This window comes from Pipistrellus kuhlii, unplaced genomic scaffold (genome assembly GCF_014108245.1).
Source record: "Pipistrellus kuhlii isolate mPipKuh1 unplaced genomic scaffold, mPipKuh1.p scaffold_m20_p_23, whole genome shotgun sequence".
Lineage (NCBI taxonomy): Eukaryota > Metazoa > Chordata > Mammalia > Chiroptera > Vespertilionidae > Pipistrellus > Pipistrellus kuhlii.
In genome coordinates, this window is record NW_023425522.1 from 369,604 (window position 1) to 389,153 (window position 19,550).

The following is a 19,550-nucleotide window of genomic DNA, read 5'->3' on the forward strand; positions in this document are numbered from 1 at the left end:
AAGTAAGTCTTTTCTTTGAAGTGGGGGGTAGTCTTATACAGCGATATAGGCCTAAACCTATGTTTTAACTATAAAATTAGGGGGTCATCTTATACGCCAGAAAATACGGTATATTTATTGATTTTTTTTTTACAGAGAGGAAGGGAGGATAGTTAGAAACATCGATGAGAAAGAAACATCAATCAGCTGTCTCCTGCACATTCCCCACTGTATCCCGCAACCAAGGTACATGCCCTTGACTGGAATCGAACCTGAGACCCTTTAGTCCGTAGGCCGACACTCTATCCACTGAGCCAAACCGGTTTTGGCGAGATGTTATTTTTCATTTCTTCTTGGTTCCTCATTTCCTCTTGGTTCTTACACATATTGTTGCATTTGTCTTCCATTCTTTTCATCCACCTTATGACCATTTCTCTGAATTCTGTCTCTAATAGGTTGCTTACCTCCATTTTGTTTACTTCCTTTTGTGGTGATGCTTGCTTTTCTTTCATATGTGAGCTGTTTCTGTGTCTCCCATGATCTCTCTCTGGGTGTTTGGTATGTATAATAGTTCTCTCCTTTCCATGAGGGGTGCAGAGCTCCTCCGAATCCACATGCTCATGCCATTTGGGAACCTGTGTTCTCAGATTCACAGCTGTGTGCTGGGTGCCGTAGTTGTAGATTGTTCAGGCTCCCAATAACATCCACTTTCCCCTTCAAGATGGTGCAGTCTCATGTCAGAGCTGGTTGCTCCGGGAGGGAACCCAGCAGCGCTGGGGGCTGCCCAGTCAGGGAGCCTCTTTAAGTAGTCCCCCACCTTCTCCTGGAGCATAGCTGTCCCTCAGCTCACCTGCAGACACTCCCCGTGCTACCACACACTCTCCCTTTGTTCTGTCACTCACACACTATCTTGCAGTTTGCCTTCCCATCAGCAGCCATCTTCCCTTCCCATAGGTGGAATCTAATGAACAAAATAAACTGACAGACAAAATAGATCCAGAGGCATTATACATGGAACAGACTGACAGATGGCAGAGGGGAAGGGGCTGGGAGGGACTGGAAAAAGGAAGGGGAAGGGATTAGCTATAGAACATATATGCAGTCTTTATTCGGTGTGGCTCAGTGGATAGAGCACTGACCTGTGGACTGAAGGGTCCCAGGCTGGATTCCAGTCAGAAGCACATGCCTTGGTTGCAAGCACATCCCCAGTGGGGGGTGTGCAGGAGGCAGCTCATCGATGTTTCTCATCAATGTTTCTAAATCTCTATCCCTCCCCCTTCCTCTCTGTAAAAAAATCAATAAAAATTTTTTTTAATAAAAGAACATATATGCATAGCATTGGACAAGACAATAATATGGTGAGGGCCAAGGTGGGGGGCAGGGCTAGAATAGGTAGAGGTGTGCAAGGGAGGTGGCATAAATTGGGGGCATCTGTAATAGTTTCAATATAAAATTTAAAGTAATAGCATGCTGCAAACAACCTTAAAAGTAGACGACTACCCAAATAATTGGGAAAATATTTACAAATCTTATTTCCCATAAGGGACTTGTATCCAGAATATACAAAGAACTCATAACTCAACAAAAGGGCAACCCAATGGAAAAACGGGAAGAGAACACACACAAATAGACATGTCTCCAAAGACAAGATAGAAATGACCAGTAAGTACATAAAAAGTTGCTCAATATCATTAGTCATCAGAAAAATGCAAGTCAGAACCACAATCAACAGCACCTGAGAGGCTGGTGATGCTTAAAGTCCGGTAACTTTTTGTTGGTGATGATGTGGAGAAAGAGGAACCCTCACACAGGGTGGTATGTAAAATGGTCCAGTCACTTTGGAAAACAGGCTAGCAGTTTCTCAAGGGGTTCAACAGTTACATGTCCCAACAATTCCACTCAAGAGAAATGAAAATGTGTCCCACAAATGTGAATGTTTGGAACATCGTTATTTGTAATAACCAAAAGGTGGGAGCAACCCAAATGTCCATCAAGTGATGAATAGGCAAACAAAATGTACACCCACAGAATTGATATTTTTCAGCTATAAAAAAAGTATTGACACCTCTACAATACGGTAAGTGAAAAACGGCAGACACAAATGCCACATATTGTTGGTTCCATTTCTATGAAATCTCCAGAGCAGGTAAACCCACAACAGGAAGCAGACCAGTGGCTGTCAGGGGTTGAGTCGGAGGGAATGGAGAGAGGCTGTTAAGGAGGCAATTTCTGGGCTGCACAACTCTGTTAAATACTAAAAACCATGAATTGCATGCTTTGAAAGGATGCATTTTATGAATCTCAATGAAGAATATATGAATCTGGAAGTGCCATTTTAAAAATAATCAGTTGCTTTAAAAAAAATAGAATATAGTGTTGTTTTTTAATATACTTTATTGATTTTTTACAGAGAGGAAGGAAGAGGGATAGAGATCTAGAAATATCGAAGATAGAGAAACACCGATCAGCTCCCTCCTGCACACCCCCTATCGGGAATGTGCCCACAACCAATGTACATGCCCTTGACCGAAATCGAACCTGGGACCTTTCAGTCAACAAACCGACGCTCTATGTACTGAGCCAAACCGGTTTCAGCTAGAACTAATATAGTGTTTTAAAATACAATGTAAATCCACAATAGCTAGGATTTGGAAACAGCCTAGGTGCCCATCAGATGATTGGATCAAAAAACTATGGTACATCTACACAATGGAATACTATGCTGCCATAAAAAAGGAATTCTCATCACTTGCAGCAACCTGGATGGAATTGGAGAACATCATGCTGAGTAAAATAAGCCAGTCAATGAAAGAGAAACACCACATGACCTCACTCATTTATAGATAATAAAGAACATTATAAACTGATGAACCAAAAGATACAGAGATAGTAAAGCAACAAGCAGACTGTCAAATTACAGCGGGGAGGTAGGGAGATATGGGGGAGATAAAGAGATCAACCGAAGGTTGTACTTATATGTATGCATGCATATAAGTACAACCAATGGACACAAAACTCTGGGGAGGGAGGGTATGTATGGAAGGGGGGAGGCAATGGTAAGATATGTACACAAATAATAATTTAATAAAAAAATAAAGTTAAAAAATACAATGTAATTGTGTCAGTTCATTCAGACACTCTTGCTGTGATAGCTGTTGGCAGACTTTATGGCCATATCAATTACCATGACATTTTTTTTAATCACAAGTGTTGCAAGAATTTAAAAATACTTTAAACTTAATTGTGCCAATATGTGATTCACTTTGCACAACATCAGATTTGTTAAGCTGCCCCATGGTTTAAACGACAGCCTTGAACACCATAAGACTGACTGAGTCTCTGGGGTGGGGGGAAGGTGTCCTTGACTCCTCTCAAGAAGTAACTGCCTTGCCTCCTAAGGAAATTACTTCTTTTTACATTTTTCTAGGGGCAGCCATGACAGGACCTTGTAGGCACAGAAAAGCTTCCGAGCACACAGTACACAAACCCTCCTAGCCTTCTGTCCACACTCAGGCTGTGCCACCAACAGAGGGCAAACCATAGTTCTAGGGTCTCCAGTGTGACTGTCCATTGCTGGACTAGTCCCCCAATAACTGCTATCAGTGCAAAGCCACTTTGGCCTCACATACCTCCTGAATCAACTAAAGATCAACTACGTGGTCAAATTTACTCTCATGGGGTAGAGAAACCAAGATGGCGGCCTAGGTAAGCACCTAAGCTGCCACCTTGAACAATTTCAAAACAACTAAAAGACAGAACAGACATCATCCAAAACCACAGGAAAGCTGGCGGAGTGGGAAATCTACCACAAGAAAAGAGAGAGGCTCATGGATCAGGGGAGCCACAAAGCGCTGAGGGAGGGAGAAGCTTGCGTGCAGAGAGGAAGGGCGGCTGAGTGCCTGGCAGGCAGGAGGGGAAAGGAAGCTCCCCCCACACTGAACCCCAACCTCAGCCGAAACCCCGTGGACCCAGGCTCATACAGGTGGAATCTGGACTGTAGAGAAAGGCACCCAGAGACTTGGAGACTCGGGGGAGCCGGGAGCCGCAGCGCGCGAGTGTGCACAGAGGAGTCTGACCGCGGATTGTCGCAGCCGCTCCATAGCGGAAGGAGTCAGAAGCTCCAGACTACAGAGACCCAACCCAATTCCCAGCGAGCCACTGGGGCACCCACGCTCTTACAAGGGGATCCTGGACTGTCAGGCAGAAACTCAGAGGAGCCGCAGAAGGCAGAGGTCTGAGGCTCACGTACAAGGGCAGGGCTGACAGGAAGCCAAGACTGTCAGCTCAGCCCTGAGAGACTGCGCCATCCAAGCTGAGCACAGAGGCTTTTGCAATTTTGCAGGTCTGATCCTATAAGGCTGTCTCCCATACAGAAGTATCCCAGAGTAGACACAGCTGATACTCACATCTAATTGGCCTGGACGTCAATTCCTCCCAGGGAAACCAACAACAATCAAGACTTAACTACAACAAGGCTGTACACACAGTCCACAAAGGGGAGCACGAAGAGTGTTCACCTCAGGTAACGGGAGGCTGACCCACTGGGCCATGTAGGACACCAAACACACAAAGCCACCCTACCAACTCTGGGAAGCAGCGAAAATGCCGAGACAAGGAAATAGATCTCACACAAAAAGAATGGAGAACAAAAGACTGGATATAGAGTTCAAAACCACGGTTATAAGGTTTTTCAAGAATTTCCTAGAAAAGGCCAATAAATTTAATGAGACCCTTGAGGATATGAAAAAGGATCAACTAGAAATTAAACACTGATGGAAATAAAAAATATTATACAGAGGAATCCAAGATGGATGCCCAGGTAAACGCCTAGCCGCAGCCACACACAACAATTTCAATAAAATACAACTAAAATATAAAATGGACACTGCCCAGAACTACAGGAAAGTCGACTGACTGGAAATTCTACAACGAGAAGCAAGGAGAAAACCAGAAGGAAGCGCGGAGAAGCTGTAAAAGCCAAAGGTACGGAGACAGGCCTGCGCGGAGAGGACAGAGCTGGAGAGGAGGGAGGCTGAGTGCCTGGCTGGCGTTCCCTAGCGGAAAGGAGATAAAAGCTCTGTGTTGGGCCCCAGTTCCGACTGCTCTGAACCCCAGTTCTAGGCCAGACCCTGGGGACGCAGGCTCAAACAGAGGGAGCTGGGCTGTAAGGCAGAACCCCGGGGGAGCAGCGAAAGGAGATCCCGGAGGCTGTGCGTGCAAAGAAGGGACGGTTGGCTGTGCCGCGTGATTGCCCTGGCGGGATGGAGACAGGGGCCCCAGACTGCTCTGAAGGCCACCTCCAACTCCACTTCCAACTGAACTGAACCCCAATACCGGGCTCATTGGGGGAGAGCATAGAGGAGTCTGACCGCGGATTGTCGCAGCCGCTCCATAGCGGAAGGAGTCAGAAGCTGTTTGGTAGCAGGCGAAAATCGAGGGCACCTTTCTCTCAGAGGTGCTTGCAGCCAGTACTGAAGGACCCTGAGACCCAGGAGCCACATAGGGCGGGGCTGATGGAAGCCAAAGCTATAGGCTCCACCCTGAAACCCCACCCCATCAGGAAAGCTGCGAAAACGCCAAAACCAAATAGATCACAAACGAAAGAAATGGAGGACAAAAAGCGACTGAATATAGAGTTCAAATCTACACTTATAAGGTTTTTCAAGAATTTCCTAGAAAAGATGGATAAGACCTATAAGGATATGAAAAGAGATCAACTAGAATTAATAAGGAATCAAGAAATGATAAGGGATCAACAAGAAATAAAGAATATATTGTCTGAAAAAATATTATACAGAGTCCTAAAAACAGAATGGAAGATCACAAGAATCAAGTCAAAGATTTGGAACATAAAGAGCCAGAAGACACTCCTCCACAGAAGCTAGAAGGCAAGAGAATCCAGAAAATTGAAGATAATGTAAGAAACCTCTGGGACAACTTTAAGCAAACCAACATCAGAATTATGGGGGTCCCAGAAGATGAGAGAGAGCAAGATATCGAAAACATACTGAAAGAAATACTGACAGAAAACTTCCCCCACCTGGGGAAAGAAATAGACTTACAAGTCCAGGAAGCGCATAGGACCCCAAACAAAAGGAATCCAAAGAGGACCACACCTAGACAAATCATAATTAAAATTCCAAGAGCAAAAGACAAAGAGAGAATATTAAAAGCAGCAAGAGCAAAGCAGGTAGTTACCTATAAAGGAGCACCTATACGATTGTCAGCTGATTTCTCAACAGAAACCATGCAGGCCAGAAGGGAATGGCAAGAAATATTCAAGGTGATGAATAATAAGAACCTACAGCCAAAGATAATCTATCCAGCAAAGCTATCACTCAGAATCGAAGGTCAGATAAAGAGCTTCACTAATAAAAAAAAGCTAAAGGAGTTCATCACCACCAAACCAGAATTATATGAATTGCTGAAAGATGATCTTTCAGAAGAGAAACTAAATAAAGATAAAAATTTTGAACAACAAATACATAACTATCAACAAGTGAATCTAAAAACCAAGGAAATTTAAAAAAAAAAATCTGATGAACAATATTAACTGGTGAATATAATAGAATCAGAGGTACGGAAGGGGAGTGAACTGACGATTCTTGGGGAAAACTGGAGAGGGGGATGTGGGAAGAGACTGAACATAAGCTGTGCACCTATGGATGAGGACAATGCGGGGTGGGGAAAGGGCAGAGGGTGGGGTGGGAACCTGGTGGAGGAGAGCAATGGAGGGGGGAGGGAGGAACATTTGTAATATGAACAATAAAAATTTATTTAAAAAAAATAAACGGAATCATACAGACTGTATTTTGGAGTCTTAAAAATATTATATATATTATACAGAGACCCAACAACAGACTAGAGGAACACAAGAATCAAGTCAAAGATTTGGAATACAAAGAGGCAAAGGACATTCCTTTGGAGAAGCGAGAAGAGAAGAGAATCCAGGAAGTTGAAGATAGTGTAAGGAGCCTCTGTGACAACTTCAAGCGAACCAACATCAGAATTATGGGGGTGCCAGAAGAAAAACCAAGATGGCAGCATAGGGTAGACACTCGAATGCAGCTACCACAAATTTGAATTAAGAACTGGAAAACAGGGGAGGCATTGCCCTGAAGCACCAGACAGCTAGCTGAGAGGAGGCTCTGCCATCTGAGAAGGAGAGAAAAGGTGCAGAGAACTGTGTGTGCCAAAAGGCGCTGGCTTACTCCCAGCACGCGGAGAGGGAGGGCAGAGATTGCTGCTTGCATACTCTCGGCGCGCAGAGAGGCCAGGCCAGGCCAAGTTCGCTGCTGACTTACTCCCGGCGTGCGGAGAGGGTGGACAACTAATGCGGGGCTGGCTTTCTTCTTTGAGGGGAAAACAGACTCAGCCTATTGCTCTGATAGACGGCCCCAGACAGGGAGAGGCCAGACTGTCAGGCAGCGGGCAGAGATCAGTCGGAAATGTGTGAAGCCAGAGGCCATTACTGCGGGACTTGGGGAGGAGCCGACGGGAAAACAAAGCTTGTCTGCACCACCCTGAGACTCTGCCCCATCCAAGCTGAGCACAGAAGCTCTCCCAGAGGCTGGCTTTCTCTAAGGAGGGACTGGCTGGAATCCAAAGCTTGTCTGTGCCTTTACCAAAGAGGTGAGCAAGCCTGCAACTAATCTGGTGAGACTCACCGCAAACAGGACTTTTCTAAGGCGAGACTGACAGGGAACCAAAGATTGCCTGTGCCACCCCGAGACTCCACTCCATCCAAGCAGAGTACAGAAGCCTTCCTAGCTGAGACACTGCTGATCCTCACAGCCCAGCCAATTGGCTTGGAGATCAATGCTTCCCAGTGATAAGCAAGGCTTAACAACAAGACTGCACACACAGCCCACAAAGGGCTACACCAAGACTGTCCACTGCAGGTAACTGAGAAGACTGTGCTTCTGGGCTCTACCAGAACACCTAGCACACAAAACTATTCCATCAAATCAGGGAAACAACTAAAATGCAGACCAGAGGCAGGACACAAAGGAAGGAGATGGAGGAAAAGTAAAGGAATGAACATTGAGTTCAAAACCACTGTTATAAGGCTTTTCAATAATATCCTAAAAAAGGCCGATAAAATAAATGAGACCTATGAGGATATGAAAAGGCATCAACGAGAAATAACGAAAACATTGTCTGAAATAAAAAATATTACACAGAGTCCTAAAAACAGACTGGAAGATCGCAAGAATCAAGACAAAGATTTAGAACACAAAGAGCCAGAGGACACTCCTCTGCAGAAGCAATAAGAGAATCCAGAAAGTTGAAGATAGTGTAAGAAACCTCTGGGACAATTTCAAGCGAACTAACATCAGAATTATGGGGGTCCCAGAAGAAGAGAGAGAACAAGATACTGAAAGAATTCTGGAAGAAATAGTGACAGAAAACTTCCCCCACCTGGGGAAAGAAATAGACTTTCAAGTCCAGGAAGTGCACAGAACCCCAAATAAAAAGGAATCCAAAGACACATCATAATTAAAATCCTAAGAGCAAAAGACAAAGAATAGTAAAAGCAACAAGAGAAAAGCAGGTAGTTACCTATAAAGGAGCACCCATATGATTGTCAGCTGATTTCTCAACAAAAACCATGCAGGCCAGACGGGAATGGCAAGAAATATTCAAGGTGATGAACAGCAAGAACCTACAGCCAAAAGTACTCTATCCAGCAAAGCTATCACTCAGAATCGAAGGCCAGATAAAGAGCTTCACTAATAAAAAAATAAAAAAAAAAAAGCTAAAGGAGTTCATTACTGCCAAACCAGAATTATATGAATTGCTGAAGGGGGTTATTTAGGAAGAGGAAAAAGATAAAAATTATGAACAACAGCTGAAACTGGTTTGGCTCAGTGGATAGAGCGTCGGCCTGCAGACTGAAAGGTCCCGGGTTCGATTCCAGTCAAGGGCATGTACCTTGTTTTCAGGCACATCTCCAGTAGAGGGTGTGCAAGAGGCAGCTGATCAATGATACTCTCTCATTGATGTTTCTAACTCTCTATCCCCCTCTCTTCCTCTCTGTAAAAAAAATAAAATATATTTTTAAAAAATTATGAACAACAAATACATAACTATCAATTACATATTTTAGTGAATCTAAAAACCAAGAGAATTTAAAAAATCTGATGAGCAATATCAACTGGTGAATATAATAGAATCAGAGGTATGGAAGAGGAGTGGACTGACGATTCTCAGGGAAAAAGGAAGTGGAGGTGTGGGAAGAGACTGAACAAAAACTGCACCTATGGATGAGGACAATGGGCGATGGGGAAAGGACAGAGGGTGGGGTGGGAACCTGATGGAGGGAGGGGGAGAGGAACACATTTGTAATCTGATCAATAAAGATTTATTTAAAAAAAAAATTATGGAGGTGCCAGAAGAAGAGATTGCAAGATACTGAAAACCTATTTGAAGAAATAATGACCAAAAACTTCCCCCACCTGGTGAAAGAAATACAAGTCTAGGAAGCGCACAGAACCCCATACAAAAGGAATCCAAAGAAGACCACACATCATAATTAAAATGCCAAGGGCAAAAGACAAAGAATCTTAGAAGCAGCAAGAGAAAAACAGTTACCTACAAGGGAGCACCCATCCGACTATCAGCTGATTTCTCAACAGAAACTATGCAGGCCAGACGGAGTGGCAAGAAATATTCAAAGTGATGAATAGCAAGAACCTACAACCAAGATTACTCTACCCAGCAAAGTTATCATTCAGAATTGAAGGGCAGATAAAGAGCTTCACAGATAAGAAAAAGCTAAAGGAGTTCATCACCACCAAACCGTATTATATGAAATGCTGAAAGGTATTCTTTAAGAAGAGGAAGAAGAAAAAAGTAAAGATAAAAATTATGATCAACAAATACATATCAACAAGTGAATTAAAAATCTGAGGAACAGAACAAACTGGTGAATATAATAGAATCAGGGGTAAAGAAAGGGAATGGGTTGATAATTATCAGGGGTGTGGGGATGCAGGAAGAGACTGGACTAAAATCGTACACCTATGGATGAGGACAATGCGGGGAGAGAGGTAAGGGCAGAGGGTGGGGTGGGAACTGGGTAGACGGGAGCTATGGGGGGGAACAATTGTAATAATCTGAGCAATAAAGATTTATTAAATTTGAAAAAAAAAAGGTACTCTTATGCACTCTTAAACCAGATGTGAACTCTGTCTAGCCAACCAGACATGCCAGTCAGCTCCCCTGGCCATACCGCGCCTGTCAGAGCAGGGGCGGCCAACCCAAAGGTCAGGGGCTCTGGGTAATTCTGTGCAAACACCTCATCTACATGGAAACCAAGCAGCCTTGTTTGGAGGTAGATTTCAGTGCTGTCCTTCCTCAGCCCCCTGCCTTCAGAGGGAGTTTCCTTTCATGGCAAGTCTTTTCTGAAAAGTTAACTGTAATTTAAAATTCTTCCCGCCACTGCGAAGATGTTGAAAACAGGTAAGCAATATAAATAGGATAAGACGTCAGTCTAATTCTGTGCACACTCTTACGGATGCGCTTGAGCTGTATTCCATGTCTGAACCCAGCGTGTTTCCCAGACCTGCGGTTAGGGGAGTGGGCTGCGGGGGTGCCCCCACAGCTCCGGCAGATGAGCTGGAAGCTGGACCGGAAGTGGGGGTGTCTTGGAAACACTTGGGGCATCCCTAAGGAACACCTTCAGGCCTTACTCCCTGCAAGACTATCATGCCCACCACCAGTTTCTAAAGGGCTGCATGTTGCCGCCTCCCCCCAGGTTTCACTTGTTCAGCAGAGAGAGCCACAGTTTGAAGGACTGAGTAAAAGGCAGGCACAGCACTGACATTCCAGAATGAGAACGTTTATTCCATGTGCGACGACCAGGACACACTCCACTGGAGTACAGACTCTGATAAACACATTTAACATAAAACCGTTTCTTGTGATTTCTGATCCACACAGTATACTTTATAGCTTCAATTAAATAAGAAAAAAATAACTGCATTTACTTGCCTGACACGCTAAGTCAAAGGTAACTTGAAAAAAGAAACGTGCAGCACCCAGGGTCTCGGGGGTGCTGAGCCTGCGGCCAGGAGGGAGGAGGGTCAGCCATCCGCAGACGCATGCTCCGAAAGGAAGCCGCACGGCCCACAGCTGTGCCCTCCTCCCTGTGGGCGTGAGCCTGGCTGAGGGTAAACTAGATCTGCAGATACGACCGGAACCGCCTTCTCTCTCGTGGATGATCACGTGGACCAGAAATGCAGGGTGGCAGAGCCCACGGGGATCCCGTGAAGGCCACTTCTCAACACACAAAACTGCTCTGGATGTGAGGACGGTAGAAGGAAAAGCACAGCCGTGGGCACAGACGCAGGCCTGTCCCACAGCCCTTCCTGGCAGCCGCTCGGGGAGCGCCGGGAGCGGGTGGGGCTGGGGCAGGCCTGGAGGTGCTCCCTGCCCCCACGCCCAGCAGTCCTCCCTGACCTTTCCCTCTGACAGGCCTGCCTACAGCCCAGGCGCTGAGGACAGCCGGTTCGGCCGGCCGAGCTGCCAGTGCGAAGGGGGGAGACGGCGCAGGGCTGCCGTGGTGGAGGGGCCAGTGCAGGAGGGTCCCCGGGCTCAGGAGAGGGGCCCAGAGCTGCAGCCCTGAAGGAGGGCTCCCCGCTTGGGGCGTGAGCAGCAGCCTGCTCCGAACTGTGCGGCCAGGCTCCTGCCAGCGGACTCGGGCGGGGACCCCCAGCGCCTCCGTCCCAGCAGCTGGCCTCGCACCGCAGGAGCCGCCCTCGTCAAGCGGAGCCCCGAGGCCTGGGGAAGGAGGACTCAGTCGGAACGGTTTCCTCACGTTGAGCTCTGTCTGGAGCAGAACGCAATCAGCCCCGCAGCAGCTCCGGGGGCACACGGCCGCCTCCACCGGGCCTTGCAGGTTTGGTCTGGTTTCCACCGGAGGCACCAAGTCCTGGCATTAACCCTCCCCTCCCGCCAAGACGGCGGAGAGCCGGCCTCAGTGGCTCCTCCTCTTCTGCGGGAAAAAGGTGTACTTGGCAGGGTTGAACTCTTCCCAGATGTGCTCGAATTCCTCCAGGAACAGCCGCACGAAGTCTTCGTCCTCCAAAATGAGCACGTTCTCCCGGTTGTTCTGGATGGCCTGTGTGGTCCAGTTGAGGGAGCCGGTGATCAGCACCTTCTTGTCCACTATGGCGAACTTGTGGTGCATGTAGCCCAGGTCCTGGTCGTGCCGAACCGGGATACCTGCAAAAGGCGAGTCAGCCTCGCTGCCCCCTCCTCCCTCCTCCCTCCCCTCCCTCCCTGCCCCCTCCCCTCTCCCTGCACCCTCCCCTCCTCCCTCCCTGCTCCCTTCCCCTCCCTCCTCCTCCCTCCCTGCCCCCCACAGTTCTGAGGGCCATTTGCTAGCAGTTACTAACTGCTATCTGTCGCCAAATGGATGGGAAAGGGGCAGATCTTGTCACTTGGGCAGGTGATGGTGGCCGAGCCAGTGACCCACCAGCCAGCGCCCAGGGCATTCTGGCCCCGGAGGGGACAGACAGCCCTCCAGGCAGCAGGGGCCACGGCAGACCCACCCGCGCTCTGAGTCCGTACCAGCCAGCAGAGCCTCGAGGCACTGCCCACCCGTCACTGTGGGCTTTCCTCGCGGGGGGCACTTACTGCTGCCGGCCGGGACCGGGAAACCCTCCCTGCAGGAGGGCCTGGGCCTGGGGAGGACGGAGCAGAAACCCGCCCTGGGCGCCGCCCCCCCCCCCCCCCAGCTCCTCCGGGCACCGCCTCCCTCGGGCTTCGCGGCCCTGCCCTGGACGGCGCCTGAGCGTCTGCGAGGAAATGGTTCACAAGTTTGAACGCGGCTGTGCAGTGGGCTGGCCGGGCTTAGCGCACGGACAGACGGTCCAGGGGAGCTGGGGTCCAGGTCAGGACAAGTGACGTCTGAAGGGAAGTGTCCTGCCAGCCCCCGTTCTGCGCTCCTGTCCTGACCCGCCCCCTCGGGCTCCCTCCACACCCATCCCCGCCCAGCCGCGGCCTAAGGGCTTCCCTCAGGACGGAGGCCCCTGCAGGGGCCTGGCCAGGAGGCCGCCACGCCTGTGGCCTCGCACACCTGTGGTCAGGGCTCCAGTCCTGCTCGCCGCCCCGTGGGGGCGCCGGGCCAAACCGCTCAGGACACCCGCCTCCGGCCCAGAGACACCGCCTCCTCCCCAGGAGGCTCCCCACCTTCTCCCTGCCTTCGCCCCACCGCGGCCCCGGCCCTGGGGCCGGCGCACCGAACCCGGACACGGGCCTGCTGAGCAGGTGACGCTGGGCGGCGGGCCCGGAGCCAGGTCTCCCCGCCTGAGACTGACCATTCTCCGGAGCCAACGGAGTGAAGACGGCGCTGCCAGCATGTCCGCGGGGAGGACATGGGCAGGAGGACGGAGTGCCCGCTGCCTGGGACCGACAGGCCGGAGGGGGCAGTGCCACCAGGGCCGGGCCGGCGGAGCTCCCCTGCCTGCGGGCCAGCAAGGCGCTGCGGGGCCTGTGCGCCTCGGCGCCCGACACCGCGGGCAGAGCTCCCGGGCTCCTTTCCGTCGCTGGGCCCAGGACTGGGGTGGAGGGGGTTCCTGCAGGAAGGACGGCCGGAGCAGCTGAGGACACGAAGCAGGGCTGCGTGCAGCCCCCTCACGAGGCAGAGCATGCCGGCAGGAGACCGTTACACAGGGGACCCGGGTGAGACCAGGATCTGATCCTACAACAAAAGGGCTGTTTCCTGCTCACCTGTCCCCGGCCTGGGAAGAGGCCAGCTTCCCAGGTGTTTTGCGGCTGCAAAAACATTAACTTCTCGCCAACTAAACATAGTCCCGCTTTTTAGAAATCATTTTTATTAATTTCAGAAGCCCCCGCATGAAAGTCAGGAGTGTATTTAAGGTGCAACGCCTTTTCCTCCTTCCGCCCTTCAATGCCCCACCGGCTGCCACCCCTGTGCGCCCGCCCGGGGCGCCCGGGCCTGGCTCCCGCCTCGCCCATCCTGCGCACTCAGCTCGGCCACACTCAGCTCCACCCGGTCCACGGGAACGTGGGGGCTCACCCCCACCAGGCACCCACCGCGGGGCAGGGCCCTTCACGGGGTAAAGCCTGCTGGCCTCACAAAGCCACCCTGCGAAATAAACGGGGTGTCCCCTGTACTCAGACACCTGACCCCACCTGAAGCTTCTGAACTTCTCCCTTCCGCCCAGGGTCCCAGAGGCCAGACCTCCAGCCCGGGCCTTGGGCCCCCAGCGGGCTCCTTCACCCGCGCCTACCTGCCTTGCGGAGCAGGCCGATCTGCGAGCCTTTGAGGGCCATGTAGTCGCAGTCGGTGACGACGCGGACGCGCACGCCGCGCTGGTGCAGCAGCTGCACGGCCCGGCCGAGCTGCGGGCTGGAGAAGGCGAAGAGGCAGAGCTCGAGGCTGGCGCGGGCGGCCAGCAGGGCGCGCAGCAGGCGGCTCAGCGAGCTCTCGCCGTGGGGCAGGCTGCACTGGCAGCCCGCGGGGGGCGCCGAGGGCCCGGGCCCCGCGGCCTGCAGCAGGGCCTCGGTGCAGGTCACCTGCGACGGGAAGAAGAGCACCTCGTGCCGGGGCCTCCGCCGCCGCCCGACACGCAGCCAGCGCAGCGCCGCGGGCAGAGCCTCCAGGGCCAGCGCCAGCCCCACGGCCGCCACCGCCACCACCTGCCAGCGCACCCGCTCCATGCCGCCCGCCCAGGCCGCTGCCCAACGCTCGGGCGCCCGCTCCTCGTGCTGCGGCGCCCCGCCCACCGCGCCTGCGCATGCGCATCCTGCGCCTCGTGCTGCGACGCCCCGCCCACCGCGCCTGCGCCTGCGCATCTTGCGCCTCGTGCTGCTGCCGCCCTCCTCTCCGCCAAGCGCACAGCCCGCCCGCCGCCAGCCCGCCCGCCGCCCGCGAAGCTGGCCGCAGCCCCGCGCCTCCCCTGGGGGCTCAGAGCGGTGCGGGTTCCCAGTCCGCATCTACCCTTCGCCCGGGCCCTGGGAGGAGGCGCTGGGGGGAGGTCTGCGAACAGCGTGTGGAGCAGCTGGGAGGGTCCGTGGTGCTGTGGGCAGCCGCGTGCTGTGCGCCACGTCCTGCGTGGGCCGCTGGGCTGCTCGGACCCGCCGGCCTCACTCCGCATCGGAAGGTGCGGTTCCGCTTTCAGCCGGCCGGCCGGTCTGAGTGCGCGTGGAGGAGCTGTTACATTTCACAGGAAGAGAAGAGAGGAGACGGACTTTTTCTATTTCATCTTTCCTGAGTCTGGTCCTTAATGGAAGTGATGTGTCCTCCACACTCTCCTTGGGCCGGCTGATGGTCTCCGTGACTTCCGTCCTGAGAAAAGCAGGCCCCTGGGCGGGAGGCGCCGCCTAAGTCCCTTTGGAAGCTGGTTTTAGCGGAGACTGTCGGCGGGGCACAGAGGAGCTCCACACGGAACTGCGCTCCCCGAGCGCGTGGGGAGCGGCGCTGCCCGGGCCACGTGCCGGGGAGCGGCCAGATCTAAAAGAACCCCCAAAGGCCAAATCCGGAATAATTTGAGGAACAAAATGATTCCTGCAGTATTGGATTATAACCAAGTATAAAATAAACATAGACGAGTCTATACTGATATACAGAAATGACTAAAGAAATGAAAAAGGCCCTAGCTAGTTTGGCTCAGTGAATAGAGCATCCGCCTTCAGACTGAATGGTCCCGAGTTCAATTCTAGTCAAGGACCTGTGCCTGGGTTGCAGACTCAATCCCCAGCAGAGAGGGTGCATGAGGCAGTGATCAATGATTCTCTCATCATTGATGTTTCTAATTCTCTGGCCCTTTCCTTTCCTCTCTGAAATCAATACAAATATATACATTTTTAAAAAGAAATGAAAAAGAAGACTCAAGCGTCCTTGCAGAAGATTTCCAAGTAACATCTGAAATGCCCCTGCCCCGCACAGGGAGCTGAGCCCGTCTCCCGCCTCCTTGAGGGCAGCTGAGACTCAGTGGCTGGTAAGGAAAGCGGGAAGATCGCTTTCACATGGAGAAAACTGGTGAATGCCACCTAAACGCGTGCTGGCTGGCAGCACCAGAGATGCATGTAGATGTCATGTACCCCTGAATACTGTGAGGAAAGGTTGTTTCCCAGGCCCATCACCCCAGTTCAGTGATGAGGAAAACCAGATTGGATGACAGGCTGTCACACTGCACAGGGTACCTGGCCAGTATTTTCCCAGGTGGCCACGGTCATGAAAAAAAAACCATTTAGAAACTATTGCAGGCCAGCGGAGACTGGGGATGTAGGACCACTAAGTGCAGTGTGGTGCCCTGGACTAGCTAGATCCTGAAACAGAACAATGACATTAGTGGGAAAACTGGCACAACCCAATAAGGGCCGAGGATTAATTAACAGTAAAGTACCAATGTCAGTTTCTCCACTGATGGTAAGATAAGATGCTAACAGTGAGGGAAACTGGGTGACAAGAATGTGGGGACTCTCCATGCTATCTTTAAAACTTTGTTGTAAATCTAAAAATTATTTCATTTCTGCCCTCGATGGTTTTGCTCAGTGGATAGAGCGTTGACCTACAGACTCAAGGGTCCCGGGTTCGATTCCAGTCAAGGGTGCATGCCCGGGTTGTGGGCTCAGTCCCCAGTGGGCAGTGTGCAGGAGGCAGCCAATCAATGATTCTCTCATCATTGATGTTTCTATCTCTCTATCCCTCTCCCTCTCTGAAATAAAAAATATATTTTTAAAAAATAAATAAAATTATTTCACTTCTGGGCAAGATGGTGGACTAGATAGACACTTTCCTGGCCTCCCACAATTACAACTATCATTCAGAAACACCTGAAGTCCAGCTGAGTGCAAGTCCTACATCTAAGGATTTTTTAAAATATCTTTTATTGATTTTAGAGAGGAAGGGAGAGGGAAAGAGAGAAACATCAATGAAGAGAGAATCATTGCCTCCTGCATGCCCCCTACTTGGGATCAAGCCCACAACCTAGGCATGTGCCGTTGTCCAGAATCAAACCTGGAACCCTTCAGTCTGTAGGCTGATGCTCTATCCACTGATCTAAACCAGGGAGGGCCTGCATCTAAGGATTTAAAGGCTCTGGTAGGAAGGGTGGAGATGCAGAATGGGCTGCCCCACACCCATGTGGACCAGATTGCTCAGTTGTTTAGAGCATTGTCCCATACACCATAACATTGTGGGTTCGCTTCCCAGTCAGGGCACATACATGGGTTTCAGGTTTGATCCCCAGTTGGAGCTGTATACAGGAGACAACTGATCCATATTTCTCTCTCACATCCATATTTCTTCCCCCCTTCCTCTCTCTAAAAGCAACAAACACATCCTGAGATGAGAATTTTTTAAAAAGTACATGCAAACTGTCAATGTAGATTCATCTGTAACAAATGTATCATTCTGGTGAGGAATGTTAGTGATGGAGGCTGTGCATGTATGGGAGCAGGGAGTATATGAAAAAAAAAATCTCTGTACCTTCCTGTCAGTTTTGCTGTGAACCTAAAACAGCACTAAAGATAAAGCCTTTTTAAAAAGTCTATGCCAGCCATATGTCAGATAAGGAGTTAGAAAATATTATAAGAAATGCTTACAACTCAATTGCAAAAAAGACCAAAAACAAAAAACAACACAATTTTAAAATGGGCTACAGTCAGAAGAAAAAAAAATCCCATCCCCCACAAATGGGACATTATCAAGAATAAGAACATTCTCAGGACAGGGATACCAGATGGAGGTAGGAAAGAACGTGACTAATGACTGAAAGCTTCCTTAAACTGTTAAAGAAAATGGACGTACAAGTCCAGGAAGCACAGAGAATTCCAAACAAAAAGAACCCAAGCCCAGCTAGCAATGTTGCTCAGTGGTCGACCATTGACCTAGTGAACCAGGAGGTCAGTCAGGGCACATTGTGAGGCGTGCAGGAGCAGCCGATCAATGATTTTTCTCTCCTCATTGACGTTTCTAGCTCTCTCTTCCCCTTCCTCTCCAAAATCAATAAAGACATTTAAAAATGTCTTTATTTTTAATAAGGCCTACCCCAAGACATATCATAATTTAAAAAGCAAAGGTTTAAGACAGAATCTTAAAAACAGAAAGAGAAAAACACTTGTTATCTACACCTTAGGGAACTTCCATAAGACCATTGGTTGATTTCTCAACAGAAATATTTCAGGCCAGAAGGGATTAGCACAAAATGTTCAAAGTGATAAAAAGCAGGGACTTAGAACCAAGATAACTACTCAGCAAGACTATTATTTAAAAGATAGCTGGAAGGTTTACAAGAGAATAAAGAGTTAAGTGAGCTCATTATCGGTATTTAAAATGGCGGCAGAGTAGGAGGATGCTGCACGGACATGCTCCCAGGAACAAGCTGGAACTATAATAAAATACTGAAGGGCTTCCTGAATAATCAACAAAAACTCACAGGAGAGAACCCTGATCCCAGGGACCGAAGGTGGAGACCGCATACAGACTGGTAGGAGGGGTGGAGGTGAAGGGGCTGGCTGGGCTCCCACAGACGGCAGCTGAAGTCCGGGAGAGATTATCTCAGCTGTGGGGGGTGCCACTGAGAACTCTGGGATCTGATCCCCAAGCTGCGCTCCCCAGCAGAGAGCACCAAACTGAGGAGAATTCCCACATGACATCTACCGTGTTTCCCCGAAAATAAGACATCCTCAGAAAATAAGACCTACTTACAGGTTTCCTTCTGAGTGAAATATAAGGCATCCCCCCCGAAAATAACGCCCCCCTAGGCTCTGTCTCAGAATGAAAATTAATTTACCGTAAACTGGTCCCTAGGGCCACCCCAACTGGCGTCTAGAACCAGTGACGTTATGCGGAGTCCTGACGTCACTGCTGTGTGGAGGCGGAGCGGAGGTGGGAGTGAGCAGTGAGGGCGGGCGGGAGAGAGGAGACTTTCGCAGATGCATGTAGAAGAACAGGAGGATTAGAGCAGACAGGATGCGGAGAAGGTGGAGAGTGCTGGTCTGTCTCTGGTGACACTACCTGATGCTCGTGGCCGCCCTCATGATGACTGAAGATTCTTAGTCAGTGGCAGACCCTGCTCCATCCCAGATCCAGGCCCCAAAAGCCCAGTGACAGTCCCCAGGCAGGCCCCAGGGGGTAAATGTCTGATAAAGGGGTAGGGGGGATGTCTGGTGAAGGTGTTCAGTGGCACAGGGGTGGGGGGAGGGGATCACTTAAAATGACACAGGAAGATCAGAGGAGGCAATCAAAATGACACAGGAGGATCAAAAGGGGTTACTAAAATGGTAATCCCCCCTCTGATTCTCCTGTGCCATGTTGATTCCCCCCTCTGATCCCCCCTGTGTCATTTTAAGTGATCCCCCTCCCCCCACCTTGATACCCCAATTCCTTTTTTTACCCCTAGAAATGAGCGCAAAAAGAAAAAGCTACTCCATGGAGTACAAGAAAAGAATCGTGGAATACTCTTGGGGCCAAAATCTTACTGCTTTCTGCAAAGAGAAGGTGTTGAGTATCCGATTGGTCTGAAAATGGCGAGCAGAGTATGGTAACCTCATTGAACAAGTGGACAAGGGAAATGCTAAAAAGCACAAGTGTG

The 19,550-nt window shown here is 50.1% G+C and overlaps 1 protein-coding gene across 1 annotated transcript; it reads right to left on the reverse strand.

Moving 5' to 3' along the window:
• Positions 1–11,875: 11,875 nt before the first annotated feature.
• PLD6 (phospholipase D family member 6) lies at positions 11,876–14,745 on the reverse strand. The gene is made up of 2 exons (XM_036452158.2): positions 14,241–14,745; positions 11,876–12,207 (listed from the first exon to the last, which is right to left on the reverse strand). The coding sequence occupies exons 1-2, from the start codon at positions 14,668–14,670 to the stop codon at positions 11,960–11,962; spliced, it is 678 nt and encodes a 225-aa protein (XP_036308051.1). The 5' UTR covers positions 14,671–14,745; the 3' UTR covers positions 11,876–11,959.
• Positions 14,746–19,550: the final 4,805 nt, after the last annotated feature.